At 40.8% G+C, this 25,549-nt stretch overlaps 1 protein-coding gene across 4 annotated transcripts in view; it reads left to right on the forward strand.

Moving 5' to 3' along the window:
- Positions 1-25,549, forward strand: part of RABGAP1L (RAB GTPase activating protein 1 like) — a 225,142-nt gene that overhangs the window by 112,720 nt on the left and 86,873 nt on the right. For all 4 annotated transcript variants that reach the window (XM_063406533.1, XM_063406532.1, XM_063406535.1 and 1 more), the window contains 2 exons: positions 14,308-14,421; positions 22,391-22,465. In XM_063406533.1, the coding sequence (XP_063262603.1) occupies positions 14,308-14,421; positions 22,391-22,465 (189 nt within the window). The remainder of the gene's footprint in view (positions 1-14,307; positions 14,422-22,390; positions 22,466-25,549) is intronic.

The following is a 25,549-nucleotide window of genomic DNA, read 5'->3' on the forward strand; positions in this document are numbered from 1 at the left end:
GGGACCCCTTGAGTGAGGAGAGACCTTCCCTCCACTGAACTGAGCTCATTGGCAGGTTTTCCTCCTGTCCTGAAGTGAAGGCATTTCCAAGATGAGGTTTGGCCACTCTGCCACAGTCTGTGACAGGAGAGTCCTGATTTCACAGATTGGTACATGGGGTTGTTTGTATCTTAGTGCACATCAGATGTTCAGGAAAGGGTGTCAGCTCTCCTGCTTGTTTGGTACTTTTCTTTCAATTAACTTCCTTGCCTATGTCAGCAATAACAATAACTTTTGTAAAGTAGTTTTCTCCTTACTTTGCCATTGGGAACAGGATGTATTTGAGTATCATGTGATGTTCTTTGGGACTTACTTAATCCTTTGGCTATGTGAAAATGGTGATGTACACACTCTACAAACCTACCCTAGAATAACCTGATTTGGAAAGGACCCACAAAGATCATCAACTCTTGAGTCCTAACCCCCAAGCTCCAGTTGGTATTTTGCACTACAAGGAGTGTCATGCCACTGACTGACCACCGTGCATGGCATTCAGTTTTAAATCAGTACTAAATAATAAAAGAGAACATAACAAATTGCTTTTTATGTTCTCAGTTGAACTTCTCATATTTAATGTTCTAAACCTTGTGTGGATCTCATTTTTATAAGCCAAGTGACCCAAAGTAATACAGTCTGTTATTCTGTAAATGCATAGATACTGGAAGGCTACTCACTTTTTCAGGAAGAACAGCCTCTGAAGATACAAAAAATATAAACTGCATGCAACTCACAAATCCTGCTTACATGGAAATGTGGTTGTTACGTAAAAATGGATGGAAATGGATGTATCAATGAATGTGATGTTACAGAAATGTGGATTCAGAGGTAGTCGAAAGCTATCTTTATTTGTAATTTTCCCTGGTATACACTTATACACTTTCAAATGCTTCTTCAAATTAATATTTCCTTCACTTTGTGAGGTAACAATTGTCCATGGTGGTAAAAGTGGCAAGTAAGCCATTAAAGCCCTGTAAGGGAAGTGTGAGGGAGTGAAGGTCACACAGGTAAGGAGTTACACCTTGGAACCAAGCGAGATCTGAAAGAGTCGATTAAGAAACACGATGGGGAAGTGTGATGCAAATAGAGCAAAGCTGGTGAGAAAGAGTGATGGAAACATGAGCCAGTGTTGGTTCTCTCTTCCCTTTCTGGAATACCTGTAAGTGTCCAGATCAGAGGGCACTGCAGTGCACACAAGGCTTTCTTCAATAGCTCTTTTTAGCTCTCATAATTAATTACAAGAAGTAAGCAGCAGTGTCCAAAAAAGTCAATATCCACTTAAATAAGTACAAAGATAAGCAACTTTAAGAAGTTTATATTTTGATCTCTATCGGCTGCATATTGTAGGATTTGAAGAATTCTTGAACCAGTAGGATTGCTTTAATAGTCTAGTATATGTAATACTCAAAAAGTAAAAGCCTTTTTGCCTCTCTAGCTGTAACTAGATTGTATAAAGTTCTATAGCTTTCATAGTGTAAAACCAAAACCGATTTTCATGGATTTAAATGAAGATATTTGATTTATTCCTTTTATGAATCTGTGGGAACTAAATGCAGTCTGTCTGGTACTTCCTTCATCTCCCATCCTTTATCTTGTTTTGCTTCTTCTTTGCCGTCTCCATTTCACCACCTCTTTTTGTCTTCATTTGTAGCCCTTTCTTTTTAATTCTGTTTCCCTCTCTCCTACCTTAGATTTTTCTCTGTCCTGTATTTCAGTCCCTGCTTGGTGCTCATTGCCCACTGACAACTGAGCACAATGAGAGTCCAGCAGACCTTTTTTTCCTCTTTGCTGTTGACCATAATCACATTTCTGAAGCACTTAAAGTGATTTAAGCACAGATTGGAGCCTCTCCTTCACTTCAGGCAAATATTCAGAGCATACAGTAACTTAATTTCATGAGAAGTATTTTGCCTAGAAATGCAAAAGGGGGAAAAAGTGGACGGGGAAAAACGAAAACAAGGTTTCACAAGTGAGCAGCTCAACCTCTCACTGTAACCTTGTCTCTGGAGCTTGCCTTGATGTCTCTTGATTTATGAGGAGTTGTTTATGTTGGCACTTTGGAGAAGGCCTCAGGAGGTTCAGGTTTCTTTCCAGCCAGCCCTGCTGAGCCATGCGGGAGGTCCCTCTTGTGCCTTTCCAGTTTCCTGTCATTCCTGATAACAGGATGCCCTTTTTGTTACTTCTGCCTTCTGCCAGTCACATCTTGGATGTTCCTGGAGGTGAAAAGGGTATGGTGATGTGGAAGTTGCTAAGTCAGTTTAATTTCCTGGAGATTTTTTCCATGGGAGTTTTGGAAGACTTTGCAGCCCAACCTGGTGCACGAGATTTAACTGGTAGTGGATACAACCTTATTAACAAATGGGGAAGGGATATTCTTTCTGCTAAATGTAACGAAATACAGTAAACAAAACCCCCCAAATCATAAAATTGCATTTAATTGATGGTGACTCGTGAAAAGTATCATAGAAAATATACTTCAGTCCAGCTGTGGGGCTTTCTTGGGTGGTAAACTTAATAAGTAAGTAAGGTAAATTTAGCTTTACTTAAAAGATCCATGGTTGCTGGCTTTTAATGTAGCCTTTAACATCCTGAGTTACATAAATGAGCCATGTTATGACTGCAAATGCATGGAAGATGCTTCTGTAGAATTAAAAACAAGTTTGTCTCGTATTTTTTCAGAAGTATCCTTTACATGAAGGGATTTGTGTTTCTTTGTGGTTTGTTTCCATTTTATTGTTACAACTTCACTTTACTCTTCCTTGCCTGGAGGGGTTTATACTGAAATGAGTTAATTGCATCTCATGATGATGAAAGCAGTTAGTTTTATATTTTTCATGGTTATTCCTTGTTTCTTATGGGATGGGAAATAATTGATTTTTCCTTTTGTATTGTTCATTGGCAGAAGTGTCAGAGGTGCTAAGGAGACAGTGTTGGTTCACTTTGAATTAGCATATTTAAACAGATTCACGTGGGTTTTTTTGTCATTGAGAAAGTTTGCACAGACATCAACAGAAATTTTATTCATGCTTTATTTTGAAAATCAAGGGAATCAGTAAAAGATGATTGTGAAGTAACAGGATTATGTGTAAATCAAGATAACCTCCCCATTACAGTCAGAATAATTGGAACAACTAAACTTAATCATAAAATAAGAGATGGACATAGGGTTCCTTGATTTCTGACAAGCAGATAGAACTGCTGCAGTAATCTCTCAAATCTAGTTTTCCCTATATGCTGCCCATATGAAGTGCTTGAGATATGTTCAAATACACTAAAAAGCAGTATGTAGAAGACTGGTAACCTTTGAAATTCAGGTTTGGATTATTTCTGTGTACTGTGCTGTACCTTCACTGTCTGGTCTTCATGGTTATGACCCATTTGTGACCAGATAAATACTGTCTGATGGCAGTGCAGTATTGATCTGAATTTGAGGAGGCAGTCGAAAGTGAATTCCAGCTTTCCAACAATAGGAATAAGCTGGATCAATATATAAAAAAGCAAAAATAGAGTTCTTTGTGGTGATTGACACATTGCCCCCACAAGTCCCAATTACATGCAGAGGTCTCCAGCATGGCCCTTCTTTTGTCCTGTGGGGTGCTGTTCTCTCTGCTGGGAAGAGTGGGGAAGCTGGATCCAGAAATCTCTGCAGGCTCCACGTGCTGGTGTGCCTGGGAGTTCAGGACACAGAATGAGCTGTGGGCATGGCAGTTTGTGGCACCCTGAGAGACTGGAGGAGTCTGGCAGGGCCAGTGAGGAGGTGAAGGTGTCAGACTGTCTCTGCTGTGAGGAAAGCTGGGACTGTTCAGCCTGGAGCACAAAAGGCTCGAGGGGATCTCATGTACAGAAATACCTGGAGGGGAATTGTAAAGAGCCAGAGCAGGCTGTCCTCAGCGGTGCCCAGCGAGGGGCACGGGGCAGGGAGCCTCTGGGGAGCCCCATCAGAACAAACAGAGAAACTCCTGTACTGTGGGGATGAGCAAGGACAGCTACCCAGGGGGATTGGGGAGTCTTCACCATTAGAGATGTTAAAAGCTGATTGGACATGGTCCAGGGCAACTGATGCCTTAAGTTTTAGCTTTCATATTTTTCAGACTCTGTGCTGCCTAGGGCGGTAGTTCTGAGCCTCACATTCAGTGCTGCTGAGCTCTCTTCACAGAGCAGGGACACAAAACAAATCCTTTTCCTGCTGAACACCAAGGACAACTTTCAGGCCCAACAGCACAAACAAGGGTGGCTGAAGGGAGGAACAAGAAGGATGGGACCTCACAGCCTGGAGCTGGAATTGGACAATTAAACCCCAATATGCAAATGGACCAAGACTTATCAGTGTGAGACATCGTGACTGTTTGTCCATTCTGTGACCATTCTTAGTCCACCTTGGGTGTAGCCCTGGTCAGGCCCTTTCCTGCTCAAGGTGCATCCCAAAGACCTTTCAACAAATCCCTGCTTTATTCTCCAGCTCTGTCCAGTCTCTGTTCAGGTCAGCCTTCCTAAGGCATCACAAGAAGCCCTGTCCTTCCAGGCAGGTTGGACCAGATGACCTCCAGAGGTCCTTCTCCAGTCAAAGATTTGTGATTCTTGTCCTTCTAGTATTTTTCTTCATTACTTCATCTAATGTTGTATTAAAGACTTCTAGCAGTAAGCTCTGATACTAACGACTCACTGTAAGCCTAAGCAGCATCTGCCTGAACCTATTTTAGCTGTATGTAGTGTCCCTGTGTGCTGCATTCCCTCTCCTTGAAACTAGGAGAAGAGCTGAGGGCAGGGTTCAGGTGCATGTGCAGTCTCCTTGTGTCAGCATCTGTGAATTGCTGCATCCTGCAGCCAGCTGCAGAGGTGCACTGGCAGTACACAGCTGCAGCAGTGCTGGTTGCTCAGCAGGCACTGGAGGGATGCAGGTTCAGCAGCTGTCTTCAGTGTCTCATACACTGCAAGGGATTCAGCTAGAATTTGTAGCTGAATAGGACTTTTTAATGTAAATTTGTGTAAAAACCAGGAATAAAATAGAATAAAGTGTTATGGGCACTGATAGCTGGCCTTATCTGACTTTTCCTTTTAGTAGTGTTAATGGCATCTTCATGATTACTTCCACATTCTGACTGAGGCAGGCGCAAAACCCCTGTGCTTATATTCTCCTCTGTTTCCCTGCCTGCCTGGCCTTCATCTTGTGCTGTGCACTGTTTTCTCAGTCTGGAGTGAAGACTTACAGATTTTGTCAAAAAGTGATTTTGATCTTTTATGCCCCCAAAGAGCCAGAGTCTTTGGTCTAGTGGGCTCATGTCAGTGTTGAGTGATGCAAAGGGCTCTCATGTAGGCAAACCCATCAGCTTTTGGATTTGTTACAAAGAGAATTGAGAAGATTGCTTTACAGTGGAATCTTAATTGTCCAGGAAGGTGAATGGTTGAAAAAACGATGTCCTTCCAAATAATGAAGTTCCTTTTGCAGCAAAGAAAAGGTGAAGGTGATGTTGTCACAGCAAGTATTGAAGTGAGGTGTCCAGGATATCAAACGATTGCTGAATTATGGAGCTGTCATCAGGGAGTGGGTCTGGGATGTGGCTGAGTTGGTATGTAAACATCACAGCTTGCCCTGGGTCTTGCTTAAGTGTTTCTGCCTGGATTATTGGAAGAACTCCATTGTTTAAGAAAATGAGGGACAGGAGTTTCCTTTTTGAAGAAACAATCTGTGTACTTCAATGACTACAGGCTTAAGGAACTTTTAAAAGACAATATATTGGCAATTTTTTACTGCACACTGCTGCAAGGCATATCCTCCTTGTTAAAATCAGTGTCACTGAACTGGATAAACCTGCAGCATTTTCTCCTTTTATTAACATTTTGCTAGCAGCAAGCAATACCAGGTGCCAAAGGTCAGGGTGTGCTAGCAGAGTGTGGCTGTGAGTTTCATTGGAATTCCTTCTGGAGACCCAGCTTGTAAAGGACAATCAAGGAACTCTGGAAAACAAGACTTGGACTGGTTGCATTGATCACGTTATCTTTTGGTGGCAAAAGCAGGCCTAATTTCAGAATTTGTAAATATGTGTTGAAAGAAACCCTGACTAGACAGACATGTGCTTGGTCAGTAATGCTATAGGAAACTTACCTTCTAAGACCTAGAGTTTTCATCTTAAAGATTTAGTTCTTTTAAGAATTATTATATTTTTGGGATTTTATACTTCTTGTAATGACAATTTCTAGGCACTTGTGAAAATTCGTAGTAAGTTTTGGAGCACCATCAATTGGGGTAGATAAGTAGGAGCTGAGGATTCAAAGACACCACTTTTTCCATTCCCTGTGAAGTTTCACATGAGTTTTCCACAACCATCTGATACTGGGGCAGTTAAGTATTGCTTGTTAGAAACAGGCCTTGACTTTTATACTTGCTTCTGGAGATTACTCTGAGTTGGTGGTAGAGTCAGAAATATTTGAATGTCAAATTGCAGATTTTTGATTACAAGAACATTTTTTCTGATCTTTACAAATCCATTTGTGGCTTCACCAGAGGAGACATAATCAGACACCTAATCTAAAAAATCAGCAAACCAGAAGGAACTTGGACAAAATTACTTGCTACATGGATGAATCTGTTGGTTACATTTTTATTGTTTGTCAGTTTTACAAACTGTCTGTTTGTAAGGTAGTGCCTATACACATATCAGAGAAAAAGGGGAAATGGTCATGAATAAACTGAGGAATGTGGCATTTACCTGTGCTGATCTATCCTCAGGACCTCCAGGGACCCAACCTGGTGGAGTGCTAGCCCTTAAAAACCAGATCAAATCTCAGATGAAATCCAGTGTTTAAACAATTGTCTCCAGCATTGAACAACAGAATGTTTGATATCATATCTGCTAAAGATCATATAACCCAAACAAAGCCCCTAACACAGTAACACAGCAATGGAAATAGTGTGGGACCTACAAACAGATGTGCCAGCTGTGCATTGTGTGGGGAGAAAATGTCCCCAAACCCCATCAGGTGGTGTACAGAGCACCCCAGCTCCTGGGGAGATCAGGGAGCTTCCAAGCTGAGTCCTTGGGAACAACTGTGAATTCATTCATTCCATGCCAGCAGTCAGACATCGAGCCTGGTACAGTCAGAAGTTGACCTCTTGCCCAGTAGCACAAATAGTGTTTTTCTTGTGTCTACAACATTCAGAGAGGATATGGCAGAGTATGGAGAATAAATGATGTATCAGTAGCATAGGAGAGAGAGAGTGTGTACAGAATGGGAGAGGAGAAGGAAAACAAACCACAAAGATAGTAAAGGTCATGGATATAATTTTTTTTTCAGAATAACAGAGTTTATACAGAATTGTTTTGTGTCTGACATGTCATCTCCTCTGTTGCTGATTGATGGCTCAACTCTGCTAAGGGCTGAGCTGATTCTTACCTCTGTGACTGCTACAAAATGGAATCCCAGAACGGTTTGAGTTGGAAGAGACATTAAAGACCATCTCATTGCACCCCCCTGCCATGGGCAGGGACACCTTCCACTGCACTAGATTGCTCCAGCCTGGCCTTGGACCCTTCCAGGGACAGTGCAAACACAGCTTCTCTGGGCATCCTGTGCCAGGGCTTCCCACCCTCACAGGGAGGAATTTGTTCCTGATATCCCATCCAACCCTTCCCTGTGTTCTGTGAAACCATTCCCCCTTGTCCTGCCACTTCAGTTCCTGACACAGAGCCCCTCTCCAGCTTCCTTGTAGCCCCATCAGGTACTGCAACTGTGGGGTCTCCTCTCAGCCCTTTGGCAGCCTGAACAGCCACGGCTTTCTCAGCCTTTCTCCATAGGGCAGAAGCTCTAGTGCTCAACTCCTTGGCATCCTCTGGACTTGCTCCAGCAGCTCCTTCTCCCTCCTTACACGGTCATCACAACACATCACTTTCTTTTATAACGCTGCCTACAGAATAGGGATGTCAATACCTAGTATTGACATAGGTGTTAGTATTGTTCTCAGACTTCCTTTTCCTTCTGCAGTCTTTAAGAACTGTGGGATTGCCATTCTCCGTCACCCAGGTCTACCTTGTCCAGCATCTTGTAGCTAAAGCCTAGCAGCAGCAGCTTCTCATCATCCCACTCCCAAGTAGCTTTAAGATGGATTTAGGTGTTGAGAGAAACTGCCAGGATGAGAGGAATGGCTTCAAGCTGGGCCAGGGCAGGTTTAGATTCGATATGAGGGATTTTTTTTTCACTGAAAGGGTGATTAGGTATAGAGCAGACTGTCCTGGGCAGTGATGGAGTCACCATCCTTGAAAGCATTCAGGAAATGTGTGGATGTGGCACTTGAGGACATGATTTAGTGGTGAACACAGCAGTGCTGGCTTGTCAGCTGGACTTGATGATCTTTCTTAAAGGTCTGTTCCAATGTCAATGATCCTCTGTGATTGTGTGAAATACTCTGACAGCCTTCCAAAGCGAGCATCAATTCCCATTTCCTTGGCAGTGTGGGTGATACAACAGTTCCTAACCAGATCCTGGCTAGTGCAGTGGCACTGGTAATGCTTGTAAAAGCAGCAGAGTCCCATCCCAGTAGCATTTGAACAATTAGAGAACTGTCTGTTTAGGAATTACAGGTAAATTGGCATATCTGGCCTAAAAAGAGACATGTTACAGATTATTTCTGACTATCCTGTCTTCGGAATTCCCCAAATTTGGCCATTACATGCTCAAAACACAGCTTGAGAAGAATGGGACATAATTTGATAAAAGAAGTTTACTTCCTTTGGGCAGAGCTATATTAGTAAGCCAAAATGATGAGAGAAGAGAGAGTTTATACTAACTTTAGCTCCAGGTGTGACCTGCCATTTGCTCAGATACAAACTATTGATCTGGCCCTGTTCCTTCTGCTTATGAAAAGCAGTTTTGCCCAGAGAGCAATAAATAAATAAATACAGCAGACAGTGAGCCAGAATTTGCAAAGTTCAGCTGACCAGGGTATTTTTGAATTAACCTAAATACTGTGTTGACTTTCAGTATATTGATATGTAACTGTTTAAAAAAGAATACTCCAAAGAATAATCCTCTGGGTTTTTTCTCAGTTTCTGTTTCTCTGTTAATTAGTACTCTCTGAGTGTTAGATGCTCTCAGTTGAATAAGAGCTGATGCTGATTGAAAGAAAATCTATTTATAGACAGGAGCTGAACAACAAGGTATGTGTTACAAAAATACTACAGAAGAACTGAGCATAAGCCAGACATCTCTTATTCAATGTCTTTAAAAGGAAGAGCTATTGATATTTTTTTTCCAAATATTGATTAGTAGGGAACCTGGGATTTTCTTGGATCATACATTCTACTTGGAGGGTTATAATATGTATGGAAAATGAGGGGAGGAAAGGGATTGATGATGTGTGTAAGATGTGTTGGCACAGTGCTGTCAGGTTTCACTGAAAGCAGGAATTTGGTAGGACATCAGTAATAACAGGGAGCAGAGCTACGTGCTGCTTTTGCAGATCAAACCCAGGCTGATTGGCCTCATCACTTTTGTGTATTCTGTATTTTTGCCTGTTTGTGATTGTGTTTTAGAGGGCTTAAAGGTATTATTTATATTTCCACGCATATGTGTGGGGAACTGCACGGGACCATAGAGAACTTTAAGGGACAAAATAAAAAATATGCCAAAAATCTGTTCCTTCAGCACACTGACTACTGAAACAATGTCATGTCAGTAACATGCAGCTGGCAAGTCAGTGTTTAAATGGGTGGCTTTTCAAGATTGAGAGGTGGTTTATTGAAGATACCTCCAGCTCCAGATATCAGCTGAAAATGTGTTTCTCATCCTGGATAAACAAGTGCTGAATGTCTGTGTTGCTCTAGGAATTTTTTCTTTCTATAAAACATGAAGAAAAGTTTCAGTATCTAACCCTTATGAAGGGTTAAGTGTGAAGATACACACTAGATTTCCTGGGCATGGTAATTTCAAGTTGCTGAAAGCCCATTTTGATTTTTTTTCTTTTCTTACTTTCCTTGGTACGGTGAATGTAGCTTTTTTTAACTAAAGAGGAGATGAAGTGCAGGCAGGACAACGTGCTGCAAAATAAGCTCTTTTCAGCCTCACCAGAGATGTAAAGCTTTTAAATGGGCCAGGGAGATGAACTTGAACTCTGTCTCCAGCACAGAGAATCCCAGACTGATTTAAGGAAGGGACCTTAAATCTCACTTCATTCCAACCCCCTTCCACCAGAAAATGCAAATCATATTTGTGTGTGTAAACACATGTGCTAAAACCCAACTTGGATGAGTTTAAGGTAGAGATCAGCCTTTGGGAGGGAAGTACAGCGTGAAAATTGCCCACTCATATACATAATGGTATATTCTTGATCCCATGTAGTTCTTTTGCTTTGGGTTGTTTTTTTCCTGGGATTTCTGCCTGTTTTTTTTTCTTTCCCCTTACTATTTTTGCTTTGTGTAACCCTGTGCCTTACCATTCAGATCAGGATTTGAGGCTGGAGTTATTATTCTCCTATTTGGCATTTCTGCAGGACTCATCTCTGCAGTATTTCAGTGCTTCAGATGTTAATTGATTTTCATAACACCCCACTGAGAAGGGGAATTATTATTAACCAGGGAAATGGAGCACAAGGAGATTGAGATCAGAAGTGCTGCTCAGTTTGAATGCCAGGTTGGAGACACCTGTTACCCAGTTTATTATTTATTCAGTAGTCACATTAAGCTCTGGAATTCCTTTAATTGCAGCTGTAATTCTGCATCTCCTAGATTGAGTCAGAAGCTGTAATGAAGGCAGTACAGTAGGGAAATCTCAGCCGAGTGCTTCTGGCATTTTTTTTCATTAGAGATGTGCCTGTTTTCATGAAAGTAATTTTGGGCAAAAGTGGGACAAGTATTGAGTCTCAACACAGCATTGAGATGTCACCCCCCAAGAGATTTTTCTTTCTGGCGGATACAATGCTTATTCTCCAGTTTTTGGAACTAAATAAACAAGACTCTACCTGCAGGAGTCTCTTCTGCTCCCAAATTGTAAATCATCACCAGAATGGCTCCACTTGTTACAACAAATGAGTAGAGGTTCTTTTTGGAGTGTGTGTGAGATGTTCTTAATTAAAAAACAAATCCTGAAGTGCGTGCATAAAGATTGCCCTGTATTTCTTTATTGTGATTGCTTATGTACCCTTAATTTTCTTTTAACATTTATTCAATAGAAACAGTTTTCTGTTCTCTTTATTTTATTTCTGTGTTGATCTGCCTTCTGGCACCAACCTCCCATATTCAGCAGCTTCTCAATAGCTGGAAATGGCAGGAGTGTCAGGGAGTCAGCATTCCAGTGCAATGCTCCACTGCAGAAATTCAGCTGTTCTGGAAGAGAGACAACTCAAGGCACAGCTGGTTCAGTACCGTGGCAGCTGTCACAGCGTTGACATAGGAGGATAATTCTTTTCCTCAGTAGAATATTTTCTCTGAGTTGGCAGCACTGAAATGAACTTTAGAAGATAATCAGAACCCTGAATGGCTCGATAGCCATCTCACCTTAGCTTTTGTTCCTGATAAACAAACTAATCTTGATTTTCAGAAGAATAAAAATGGTCTGAAAACCTGAATGAAGGTGTCTGTAAACTCGTGTGCTTTGGTACTTGAGAACGGTACAAACTCTACTTGGGAAAAGATACAAACTTCAGTACTTTTGATATATTTTGAGAAGTAGTTCTGTACTGATCTCTCTAGACTAATTATTTGTTTTTCTTCCTTTATGGGTTTATCATATTTCAAAGAGAGATTATCTTTTGAGAAGGATTTAATTCTCCAGTCTTTGTGTGTAAATCTTCTTTTAGGCCCGTTTAATTATTTTCCTGTAGGTTTTTTTAGAAGCATCTGTCATTAACAGAACTGAATGAAGATTGTTTCAGGTTCCTTTTAACTCAGTAAAGGCTCACGTGCATTTGGGCCTTTACACAAATATTTTTTGCCCTCCCTTGGGCATTCTTCTTGTCAGCTTCTGTGTGCTCAGTCTCAAAGTCTAGAGAAGTCTGGGCAGTCAAGCACAGTGTCTCAGCTTGACTGGAAGACCTTGTGTGTGCTGGATGTGGTTGTGCTCCTGAAACTTCCTCTGGATCTTCTCGAGTTTGTGCTGAAAAATGCCTGTAAAAGATTCCTGTGATAGATTCTGTGACTTTGCTGGTAGATCTTAAATGCTGTTTCAGGCATTTTCTCACAATTTAACTGAATGGTCAGATGGATATGGGAGGCAGACTGCAGTCATCCAGCTTCTCTGGTATTTGGAAGCCCTGTAAATGAAAATAGTCATTAAAGGAGTCTGATTAGAGAGCTGCTTGCTTATAATTTTTTGTTATTAGTCTGTGTCCTTTTGCTTGTGATTTAGGCAGTGTGATTATTTTTGGTTGCTGATGGTTGCACAGTGCTTAGATGTCCTGAGAATAATCATGATAACACAGCAAAAGCATAAAAATGTGTTCATTTTCTCCAGTGGTACCAGTTGGCACAATAAAAACATCACCTTTCTTTGTTTTATAGCATATAAAAATGTGCCTGGCATTTTAGAGGGCTGAAACACCTTTCCAATGAGGAAAGGATGGATGAGAGAGACAGGGGTGGGGTGTTCAGCCTGGAGAAGGATCCAGGTAGACCTTAGAGCCCCTCCTAGTGCCTAAAGGGGCTCTAAAAGAGCTGGAGAGGGACTCAGGAAAGGGGCCTGGGGTGACAGGACTCAGGGAATGGCTTCCCACTGCCAGAGGGCAGGAATGGATGGGATATTGGGAAGGAATTGTTTTCCTGTGAGGGTGGGGAGGCCCTGGCACAGGGTGCCCAGAGAAGCTGTGGCTGCCCCTGGATCCCTGTAAGTGTCCAAGGCCAGGCTGGACAGGGCTTGGAGCTGGGATGGTGGAAGGTGTCCCTGCCCATGGCAGGGGTGGAATTGGATGAGCTTTAGGGTCTGTCTGTTTATCAAAACAAACTCAATGCTTCTTTTTCTCCCCCTTTGCTCTCAGAACCAATCTTAAATAATATCCAGCATAAACAGAACAGACAGTTGGGGATCCAAGCATCATCCAAGGACAGGTCCTTCCCAACCCAAACCATTCTGGGGTTCTGTGACTTCAAAAAATACAGATCATGTTGCTTTTTGATACTAGAGGTATTAATGTCAGACAAAGGGAAAGCCACCGCTGAGATCACTGAACATTAGAATATTGTAATTGGATAAATTAATAGCCAAAATTCAGAGAAGCCAAAGTGATGTTGAAGCTTCTTGCATCCATTTCCGTGGCTGCCATTGAAGGGAATGGAGAAGCGCAGCAGTGGGGCAGCCTCGTGTCCCCAGAGGGATTCCTTGGAGTGCATTGGCTACAGATGGGTCCCAAAGGGAACTGGGCTGGAAATTGCTGCAGACTTCTGGCCAAGCCTGCTGCTGCATCCCTGTGTGGCACAGGATCACTGTAGAGACTGTGGAATTAGAAAACCACCAAAATTTAGGAGATTACCTGGGTGCTGACTCCAGCAGGTTAAAGAAGCTTTTTAATGGAGAATCCTGGTGAACAAGACCCAATCCAAGAGTCTAGAAGCTTTTCTGTAACAGAAACAGTCTGTTTTCAAGATAAAAGTTTTTTATGAGGGATTTATATTCCAGGTTACAGGAGAAGGTTTTGTTGGTTTTTCCTTTAGGATTACAAAGGTAATAGAGAAAAGCACCATTTGATATTTGCCAACCTAAAGGTACAGCTCACTGGAACCTGAAGATAATTAACTGTTGTAGTCCCAGCTCTGACATTTTGATACAGCTTCCTCATCCACACAGTGGTGTTCTTCTTTAGGTCTGTTTGCAGTGATTCCCATCTTTTTATAGAAATTCTCTCATTAAAAATGAGTTTTTAATTAACACTTTTTCTGGTAGATTCATACATACAACATTTCAAATTAGTAGCTTTAAGCTTGCAAGACAGAGACAGTCTAATTTTTTTGGTTTTGTTTGGTTTTTTGGTTTTTTTACTGCCAAGGCAATACAGTAAGTATATGACCTGTGGTAAAAACACAGCAACAATTAAACAACTGGGAATTTCCTCAGAGTTCTCGAACTGAACTTCAAGCCTGCAGGACAGAAAACATGCCATGCTGCTCTTGTAAAACTGTCAAACTGTTACTGCACAAAGGATTTTCAGTTTCTTTTCAAAGCATTTTTGGAGAAGTCAGTAAAGTAATGTAATGTATCTATGTTGAGTACACATTGAATTTTCTATGATGTTACATTTAATTATAGTGTTAATGAGTTAACATGTCAGGATTTTTCTCTTTTTTTTTGTAGGATTCTGCTCAAGAGAGCGTCATCAAACGAGATATCCATCGTACATATCCAGCACATGATTACTTCAAGGATACAGAAGGGGATGGTCAGGAATCTCTGTACAAAATCTGTAAGGTACAGTCAGTACTCTGAATTTTAAAGCATGTTCCGTATTTTGTGTGACTTTCTTTTGCCCTGATAACCCTGTTCTGTTCCAAGTTGTTAATCAATAGGATTTTAAAGCTTTGTTTAGATTGCATGTGGTGTTGCTGCATTACCTTTTCCAAGGTAAATGTTTGTACATTACCTTGCATTTGGTACCTCCTGCAGTGCAGGTGAGAGAGAAGAGGCTCAGGCTGGTGTTGCTGAGGTGAGAGCTGCTCTTCAGAGCAGTGGTGTGGGAGAACCCCTGCTGCTCTGAGGTGCAGAGATAGCAGAGGAACAGAAACAAACCCTCGGTGCAAGCTCTGCTGTGAGGTTAAACAAGAATATTTGTAGATAATTACCTGGAGAACGAGTTTGCTGACCATTCCACAAGCAGTGTGTGTGCAGAGCTTTTCACTCAGAGCTGCTAGATCACCTCTGATGAAAAACACTCTTTAAGTTTTCAATTTGCACGTGGGAAAGTTGAGGTACTGAATCAATAGATTTATCCATCTGGTACAGACAGACTTCTGTTGTTTGAGAGAGAACCAGAAGGGAAAATCTTGCAGCCAAGCAGGTACTTTTCTGCCTGGCAGCTGTTGTGGTTTTGGCAGTCAGGTTTTTGTTTCACTTTTTTTCCCCCGAAATTAATGTAGAATATTCTGTAGAATATTCAGTAATGTAGAATTCATTCTTGTCATGTAGAATGAATGATGGCCTTAGACAAAGCCATTTCCCTTCCCTTTCCCTTCCTCTTCCTTGTTGCTTTTGTCACACCCATGGCTGGGAGGGCAGGGCTGTTCCCACTCTGGAGCAATCAGCAAAGCTGCAATACAGAGGCAGGATTGCCTTCAGCACTGTCTGTCTCCCCACATTCTGCATAGCAGCTTTGCAGTCACTTTTTAATTCCCTGCTCCTCCCAGCTTTGTCTCATCAACAGTCTTTGTTACTGTGCTATTTTTATCTGTTCTTTAAGGTTTGTGAATATTTGCAGCCCAGTCTTTCTGCAGGTTTTGTGAGTGAGCTCACCTTCACTCTCTGGATTAGAACTCACTGCTCATTCCTACCTTTTGCTGTCTCTCCTTTAATCAATTGAGTGCATAAGGGGATGTTCTATAGCAGCTCACTTCCCTAAAATATCTTTGGGCAGGGATCTTGTCGAAGGGTTTATAAAAATCCTGGCAATCTTAGTGACTCCCTCGTTCTTTTATGTGCTCATTGGTTCAAAGAGGGGTTTGGGAGGCATTGCTTTCTGGTGGAACAGCCATATCCAGTGTTCAACATGGAATTATTCATAAAGTGACTGATGTCACTGAAGGGTTTATACCTACCTGCCCTCGTTGAGATCAGACACAACTGCTGGGAAGATCTCCAGGCTGTAACTTTTCCTTCACCCTTGCAGAGTTTTCTTAAATGACTGTGTCTGTCTGGGTCTGACTGGACCTCGAGTTCATGATTAGTAAACAGTTTTCTCCAGTGTGTAGGTTTTTAAGAAATATTGTTAAAGCCTAGTTAATTTGCTTATATACGTGTCATTCGATTGGGAATAAAAAGTAATAATCTGTGTTGAAAGTAATAATGTGTCAGCTTTGTATTACTAGAATAACTTTTACCAGAGGTGCTTATGCCCTTCTTTTAATGTGAAAGTAAGAAGTTTGAAGAATGTGATTATTGAATGTGGCTGGTAAAGGTCTGTCCTCAAGTGGGAGGGTAAAAAGCTGAAGAGCATTTTCTTCATTCCCCACTGAAATGAGAGATGATCTGAGCTGTCAGATAAAAAGGAAAATCATTAAAAGCTCACAGCCTCATTTTAACAGGTCTGTCAGGTTTTGTTCCATCTCTTAATCTCCTCTTCAGAACAGTAGGAAATCAGGAAAGATGGAAACTCTTTCTGTTGCAGAACATTTATGTGACAAAGGACCTAAAAATAAACTTCAGGACTGACAGTGGTGATAAGGCATGAAAAGAGTTTCAGATTCTAGACTGGAGATTTCACTTGAGGACACCACTTAAGCTGGATTTTCACAGAGCAAATTTTGGGGACTCTTTGGGAAAACTGCTGCTTCTTGCATGCTCTCTGTTTAAATACTCTGCAAATTCCAGCTCTGTTTAAAGAGCTCACCTCAGTGCTACAATGCATAACTGAGTAGTGCTCAGTGCCTGCTTCCATGCTCTGCACATACAGCTCAGTGCTCCAGGGGATCAGGGCACCTGGCAGAATTAATCCTCTCCGCTCTCTGCAGAGTGTGCGGTGCCAAATTTAACACCAGATGTGTTTTCCCTAATTTTCTGATTAAAGTAACTCCTATTCAACAAACAACCTCTGTGATTTATTGGGGAAAGTCAATCAGGTGAGCTGGGACTGGGCAGACTGGGAAAACAGACACAGTGTTTTTCAGAAAATGTTGAATTACTTCTCAGAGATTCAGAGTTGGTGTTGGCTGTCACTGAGGCCTTGTGGAAGGATGTGAATCGTGTGTGTCAGGACGTTTTGTTACCAAACACTTCTCCCTTTCTGGATCAGATTTGTAGTTTGGTAGTTTTTGTAGGTTTTTCCCCAATCGTGGTCTCACTTGCCTGAAGGTTTTAGGTGCAGGATCAGTGTGGTAGCTGGTTTTCCTGTGAAACCAAACACTGTTTTAGTTGCTGCAATGTCTGGTTTTCGGTACCCACATTAGCAGAGAGAATAACAAACTGCTTTCTAGCAATGCTGACACTGAGTGGGCTCCATTATGGGGTGTTCTAGGTTCTGTTACTGTATATTGAAATATGGACACACCTTTGAGTTGCTCTTCTGTAACCCGTGGCTTCTATGTCCATGATAAGCTGTGAATGAGCAAGCTTCTGCTTAGTGCTGGCCTGGAAGCTGAAAGTCTGATTTTCATAGTTTTTTTTACATTTTCATTTCCATTTCATTGCAGCATACCTTTTCAGATAGTCACTTCACTTTGCACGTCTTCTCACACATTTTTCAATCCTTACTATCTCCTTAGATTTACAAATGGGAAGTTTCAGTGTTTGTCCAGGTGTAATTATTTGTCAGAGTGCAGATCTCTGTTGTTCCTGCAGAAATCTATTTGCCCATTATAGAATAAACACCATCAGTTACAAATCATTTTTCATCTACTTTTACTTGTTTATTTTCTTTGCTCCTGGATTGAAGAAGCAATGGCAGTAAATACTGTTGTCTTGTTTCATTGAAAGGATTTTTAGTGTTACCTTGTCTTCTTCTGTTCCCATTTTAATAAGGGGGACAGGAGCTGGGTGTTCCTCTGGTCCAGGGGGGTTCTCCAGATGCCTCACTGTCCCTGGGTCACCAGAAACTGATGCCTTGGGAAGGCTGACCTGGAACAGAGACTGCACAGAGCTGGAGAATAAAGCAGGGATTTATTGAAAGGGCTTCAGGACCCACCTTGAGCAGGACAGGGCCTGACCAGGGCTACACCCAAGGTGGACTAAGAATGGTCACAGAATGGACAAACAGTCACGAGGTCTCACACTTTGATAAGTTTTGGTCCATTTGCATTTTGGGGTTTAATTGTCCAATTCCAGCTCCAGGCTGTGAGGTCCCATCCTTCTTGTTCCTCCCTTCAGCCACCCTTGTTTGTGCTTTTGGGCTGAAAGTTGTCCTTGGTGTTGAGCAGGAGAAGGATTTGTTTTGTGTCCCTGCTCTGTGCAGAGAGCTCAGCAGCACTGAATGTGAGGCTCAGAACTGCACCCTGGGCAGCACAGAGTCTGAAATACATGGAAGATAAAACTTAAGGCATCATTTTCCCCCTTCCAAGGCATCAGTCCTTCTCTCTGCAGCGGTGCTCAGGAGCCCTGTTCTGCACACAGGGTTTGTCCTGAGCCTGTGGCAGTGGGAGGGTCAGCTCTGGAGTCCTGATTGCTGGAACAGTGCTTGGGTGCCTGCCTGATTGAAGGTGAGGATTTCTTCATCCTCTCAGCTCTCCCAGCTCCGGCAGAGGAATATTGTGTAACAGCCACGTGCCTCTTCCTGACACTCCATAAATGAGTAACTAATGTCTAAAAGTACGGTTTTCAGTTAATGCAGAAATTCCTTGGATAATGTGGTACTTATTCAATGCTGCACCCATAGGAGTATTAGTACTTTCAGACTGTTAGTCTTACAATAAATTAGCTATGGAGTTTTAAATTCTACTAGTACTAAAATTGTTTAGTAACTGAGCATGCAATAAAACACCTTGTTGGGTGAAAAGTCAGCATCAAAGTAAGGATGTTTTCCTGAGACAGGCTGCGTTTCAGACCCTGTGAAAGTCTTTCAAGTCTCCTAAAGCAGACCTGAGCCCAGGGCTGTGTCTGTGTTAAACACTGAGTAGCTTCCCTTGGTCATTTCACAGAGACCATGGAGAGGCAAAACCTTTCCTCTTCCTTATTGAAATCTGCTGGCACTCACAGGCAGAACTTACAGAGATCCCAAATGCAGGTTTTAAATTCAGCTATCTTTCCCTTTGTCTTTTAAATGCTATGTACTCAGAATTTTTCTGTCTGCAGAAGATTCTGATCTTGGGAGATTTCCCTCTGTAAATTATTTTGGGGAAGAGTTTCTGCCCAGCCCTGACTCTTGGATCACTTTCCCAACATGCAGGCAGTTCTCTGTCATGGACTTTGAGAAGATTCTGCTTCCAAAGAATTCCCTTTCTAATGATGATGTGCTAATAACTGCATAGTGGCTCTTCTTTTCAGAATACAGATAACTATTAAAAAGATACCTCAATTCTGTGAGATCTTCATTTAGCTAAAATGAATGAAAATAGGTTCAATCAGAACCTTCATTAAACCCCATTTATGAGGCAGAAAATATTTAAAATCTCAGCTAACTGGGGAATTGTAATTGGAAGTTCCTCAAGAGCTTAGGAGAATAATAAGTTAAAAACTGTCATGTCACAAGTTGTCATGGGAAAAATACCATCCTCTTGAAATTATAAAGTTACAATGACTGCAGTGGAAATAGGGGATTTGGGATTTTGCCTTGTTTTTATATTTCATGTGGAAAGTGACAGTTCCTTAGAAGCATAAATCTTAAATCGTTAATCTTAGACTGTTAGTTAATGATATGATATGATATGATATGATATTATGGTGGTATCTGTAGGCAGCATCCTTATTTTTGAGGTTATTCTGGTTAATTACATCACATTTCAGCACTATCAAACCCCATAGGTCGCTTAAAAATAAAACAGTATAATTGGAAATGCGATGTGCATTAAGATTCCAAAGTCTCTTTGCCTTGGGTAGATGCAATGAAATCATGTGGATTTTAGAGATTTCATTAAGAACTAAACCTTTAATTGTCAGGATTATGATGTTTCTGTGTTTGATTTAATTCTGATGCAGAACTGAAGTTTGTGTCCAAGTATCTGATGACAGCTGCTTGTCAGGATCAGATTTTGGGGAAGGACTTGGTGGAAATAAATTTCAAAACAATTCATTTTCAAAAAAGTGGAAAAATTGGATCAATTATTAATATTTTTTCAAGGTTTTTGGTTGTTTCAAAGGCATTTTAATAATTACATCTTTTTACCAAGACCCTTGGACATTTTTCTCCTATGTAGACAATGTTCACTAACTATTTTCATGTTTTTATTTAAACCAAATTATCCAGTACTTACTGATTTGTAGTTCTATGGATTAACCTTTTTAGAAAAGTTTCAATTTTTTCATCTCTTCTGTTTTAATCAGGCAATTAGTGGTTCAGCAGTTTACTTTTCCCCTCAAGATTTTTGGGTGAATACCGTTCGCTCTTCATAAATTTTCAGTAATTTTATTCCCTTAAATTTATGATCTCTTCTGCTATTTAGTTGGACACATCCCCTGTTGGAAATGGTTCCAGCAGGATGACAAACCCTGGGATTCTTCTGTAATAAAACAAACACAAGGAAAGTTCATGGGGATTTTCTGCTGGAGGTTAAACACAGCTTTCTTACATTGCCCGTATATTTTCCAAGCACAGACTTTGCCTTCCTGCTCTGAGTGTGTTTGAAATGGATTTATTACGAGCTCAAATGTGGTCAGAAGTTGATTATGAGAAACTTTGCTGTTCTTCCTTCATATTTTTGGATTGAACTGCAGAGTGAGGATTTTTTGTACCCTCCTCATTTTCCCTCTTTTGCTGTAACTTCAGCTTCTTCCAGAATCTCATAGGAAGTATGTTTTTATTTCTTACAACTTTCTGTACTTTTCAATCTATGTCAGTTTTGGAAGCAGTTTGTTTTCTCCAGTGGGTTGGTTTCTCAATACTTATTTTAAAATAATCATTTGGATTAATTTATTGCTATTTTCAGCAAATTATTCACTATAATGCTTCTCACAACAGAGAACCCCCAGGCAGTGATTATTTGATGTTCATTTTTCAGCCTAGATTTTTTTCAAGTAAATTAGAAGTGTTCTTATGTAATAGGAAGAAATCATAAATTAAATTTCTCATTTGTAATTCTGCACATCTGTTTCTAAGCAGGGCTGGCCTATCAAAAACAGGAATAGTACATCATTTAGGAAAGCTACAGGGACAAATTATTAGGCATCTATAAACTGATAGACAAACAGATAAAGACTCTTGATGGTGATTAACCAGTGGATGATTCTAGTCAGTCATATAAAATATTAATTTGAGCATCTAAAGTAATTTCTATTAATTTAGTACTTAGTAGCTGATTAACTTTTTGTAGAGGGCATAATTATTTTTTCCAACTGAATTTTGTATCTGCCATTGTACACTCCTGAGGTTAGTTTTTATATTTGACTTCTGTGACTAGAGCTGTTTTAAACTGCTAAGTGCATTGTAATGGTTCATTCAATATTTTTCAATGATTTCTGGGACTTCTTGAATTTTCTTGTCCACTGAAACTGAGCAATGGGCTGGGATTATTTTCACTCTGCACCCAACTAATCTCATCTAAGAGTTTTCAAAGGAGGGGTGAGCAGTACAAAGGGCAGAGAGCTGCAGTCCCAGGTAGCTTTTCCCAAAGGAAATGTACTGCCCAATTGCTCAGAAACAGTGACCTTTAAAGGAACACTCAGGCTGCACGTACAGAAATCCTGTCTGGAGTCACTTCAGCATTCCTCACAAATATACATTCTCCCATCAGATGGAAAAGTGCATCTTCTGATCCCTGTGCTTTGGTTTTCCCTGGCTGTAACCTCATATTTTGCTTATTCTCTCAGGATGTCAGTCCCTCTGATGTCAGCCCTGCTGCTGCTGCTTAGACTTTCTTAAGTTTCCACAGATTCTTATCATCCTCTGACAGCTCTTTAAAAACAGCATCAGTCTTCTCATCTTGGAAAAGTGAAGGGGAAGGAAAGTTTAGTTATTTTAGTTGGGGGATTTTTTAGGAGTAAGAAAAAGCATGTCTGTCATACCATAGGAAAAGGAGTCTTGTTCATTTGTCAGCATAACAAGGGCATGAAAAACTGTTTCTGAGGAAATCTTCAGGTTAGAGCAGTTCTCAGCAGTTTTCTAACCTTAGGTCCTGTACTTGCATAATGTCAGAACTTGTTTTTCCAAAAACAAACATTCCTTTTCCCCACAGCACTATCCTGGTTTTCATATTATATTGTTGCATTGGTAAAGTTCTGTCATTACTCACCTGAGCAGAATTATTCTTGATTTAGGTGAAGGGAAATTGCATCTCTCTTTTCAGGCTGATTGAAAAATAGAAATAATAATTTACAACTACAGCACCTGTGGAGGGTTGAGAGTGACCTGGGGGTGTTTTTAGAAAAGCCCTGAAAGCACAAGAGTGGTTACAATTTTACCCCCTATATTATTTTAACCTGAGTAGTTCTACACAGAGAATCATGGAAGGGCTTTGACTGGAAGAGACCTTGAAGTTCATCCCATTCCAGCCCCTGGAAGTGTCCTGAATAGCCCATTGATGAGAACACACTCTGGTGATGCCTGGATGCATTTTAAATACAGTTTGACTTCTCTTTTTTCCAGGCCTACTCTGTCTATGATGAAGACATTGGCTACTGCCAGGGACAGTCCTTCCTTGCAGCTGTGCTTCTGCTTCACGTGAGTTCATTGCAAAATGAAAGCTTGGATATTTGAAAGCAATGCAGCTGTAAAATCAGCACTACTGCAGCCTTGCTGTTTGACAGATATTTACTGTTATTTACCTGCCTGTATTAATTTTCCTCTTGTTGCTTTTTTGGCCGTAGAGATTAATGGCTTCTATCTTTAGGAATGTAGATTTCCTTTCTCTGGGAGAAATCTATTAAATGCTCAAGTACTTCTGTGTCAAAACCTGAAGCTGATTTGTTACACAGTAATTTTTTCTTTTAATTTAGTTGTCACCTAATTGAGCTCCCTTTGTGTTTATGGGGAATTTAATTCTGGGAGACATTCCCAGAGCAGCTCATCAAGTAGTCTTACTAATTTTTTGGCAGATTTTTTTCTCCTAGGGACATTTTATAATATCTTCTGAGGGAAAGCTGATTTTTAATCTTGATATTTTAGCTTGTAATCAAAAACTGCACAAACTTTGACCTGACGCTTCCTTTATAGACCCATGGGTATATGTCCAGAGATAAATAAAGACACAGTTTTATAGGTGCAAGATGCTTTACATGTGATGTCTCAGTGGAAAAGCAGCAGATTCAAATAGTGTATTTATTGAGATGAAGTCTACCTGAATAAGCCACCCCAAAACTCAACCACCATTCCTACTTAAGCTCTTGCCTGCTTTTTCTCTCAGGTTTTAATTAGTAAATTATCAGTCAGGATTGAAATACCTTTTGAAGTGTGAGTTTGAGACAGCTCTGGTGTCCTGTCAGTGTTTCAGTGATTCCATGTATGTTACACAGGCACTTCCTAAGGCATTTGGAACTCAAATCCAGATTAATTTAAGTTTTAATTCCTAGTGAGAGCTGTGACTCCTTGAAGTCACAGTGACAGTGTTGGAGTGAAGCTTTAGATCTTGTAAGAATAAACCTGAATTAACCCCATGATTGCAGTCTAACATATACTGTAAAACAGCTTATCTTACAGTTATTTTGCAATTAATTTTTTACCCAAAGCAGGATTTTGAAGTTCCACTGGAAAATGAGCCATTTTCAATACCAGAGTTGTTTAGAAATGTGTGGCTGTCACATTCTTAATATTTGACTAATACCTCAGCTCCTCTATCTTAGTTCTGTGCTGTCATTGCTACAGAGAATCAACTCTGGTTTTAGTGTTCCTGGAGCTGGAAGAAGTTGCCCTGTACACAGGGAATGCTCAATGGAAATTACACTCATTTTAATATGCCCTTTATAACATTTGGGTTCATCAGAGGATATTAAAGTGAAAAGCTTAGAGAAGGGGGGTGCAAGGAGTCTCAGTGAGCCCATGTGATTGCGGAGCTTCCTGAGATGCCCTCAAACTCTTGTTTTTCTCAAATCCTCCAAACAATCTGTGTGCTGTGAGCACTTGTGAGACCCTCTCTCACTCTCCTCCCTTTGCATGGATTTCTAGACCCCTTCCTTTCCCTTTTTCTCCCTGGGACAGGTTATCCTTTCCCTTTGATGTAGATGTGTTTCAGGGATGGTTGGGCAGTCTGAAATTCCATCCTCTGTTTTTGTGATTTTGCCTCTTTGATGAAATTCTCATCAAGGATATGCAGGTAACTTCTAATCACAGGGAAACTGTGTTGCCAGCTCTCATAATAGTGCTATGATGTTCACAGTATTTGACTTCTGTTTCTTGTCTATTTTTCAGAGTTGTTTTCTATGGGGAAAAAACCTCCACCTAAAATGTCACTTTAAAAAATTACAAATCTCTGGCTTTTGTGATTTCAAAGAAAAGACAGCAAAGGGCAAATAGCTAAATGGTAAAAATCAGAATGGCAAGGCCCAAAAATCTGTGTTCTGTTTAAATTTAAAAAAAATTTTAAAAAGAGAGAAAAGAAAAGAAAATCTGAGTAAAATTGGAGCTATGATTTTGAATTCTCAGGGCTGGTAATATTGGAGAACCTCTGTTCACTGAGAGCTCTTTGGCCTAGTCCTGACCTCTGTTCCATCTCCCTGTCTTGGGGAAGAGATGGTTGGCAAAGCACAAGTGCCTGACTGACCATGTAGGGTAGATGTGCCTCTGCATGAGCACCTGTTGTTTCATTAGAAATAATTGTATTTTACCAAAACCCCTGAAATTCACATTCATTGTCTTACAGAAACAGATTCGAGCCTGTTGGTCAGGATAAAATGATTTTTTTCCCATTACTTTATCTTGGGCTTTTCTGTGCTGTCAGTGGGGATCATTGCATCCAGATAAAATTGTGATTAAGAGCTTTGAAATCCCTAAGAATTTGTCTTGGGTAAATCAAGCCCAGATTGATGGCATCAGCCAATCTGTGCTACTCAGTAACCAGTTACTTTCCTTTATGATGTCTGAAAATTAAAATGAAGCTCTCTGCCCATGGCCCTGGAGAAAGGCACAGATCATGGGCTGAGCATAAGATGAAACCCTGAAGGGAAATATCAAGAACCTAAAATTCTCTTTGAAGAAAATGCTGAGCTTTTATCTGCAGGGGATATTTGATAAGAAGCTGGCAGTAGGCCAAATGAGTGAATACACCAAAAGGTCAAGAGTTGTTCTTGATCCTCAGTAATTGTTTCCATTTGTTCCAATCTGCTCTTCCAGAAGAAAGGGCATTTTTAATGTGATGGAAAGGTTGATTTGGGCTCTGTTGGTGCCAGTCATCATTGTGTCACCTGGAGGCACAGGGAAGATGATGTGGAGGTTTTGTGGCACAGGGCTTCCCATCAATTCAGCATTCAGTGGGCTCAGGCTAACAAATAGAAGTGTATTGTGCTAGCACCACCTTCCAAAGCACTGTGGGATGAGAAACTGTGGGCAGAATGAAACAGAGATTATGGATGTAGGGCTTCTGAAAAAGTCAGCATGGTAATAGATGGGACTGTGGAAACCTAACTTCAGAGTTTGCTGTCCTGGGGTTGGGATGAAAGTGGGTGAGCATTGTTCTCACCAGAGGCTGGTTGTACCTTAGTTCTCCTGAATTTTTCCCTTTTAAGCAAGGATCTCTCAGTAGACATCACTGTCACGAGTTGTTGCCTTTTTATTTTATTTTTATTCTTTTTTTATTATTATTATTGAATTGTT

This window comes from Prinia subflava, chromosome 10, assembly GCF_021018805.1.
Source record: "Prinia subflava isolate CZ2003 ecotype Zambia chromosome 10, Cam_Psub_1.2, whole genome shotgun sequence".
NCBI classification, from domain to species: Eukaryota; Metazoa; Chordata; class Aves; order Passeriformes; family Cisticolidae; genus Prinia; species Prinia subflava.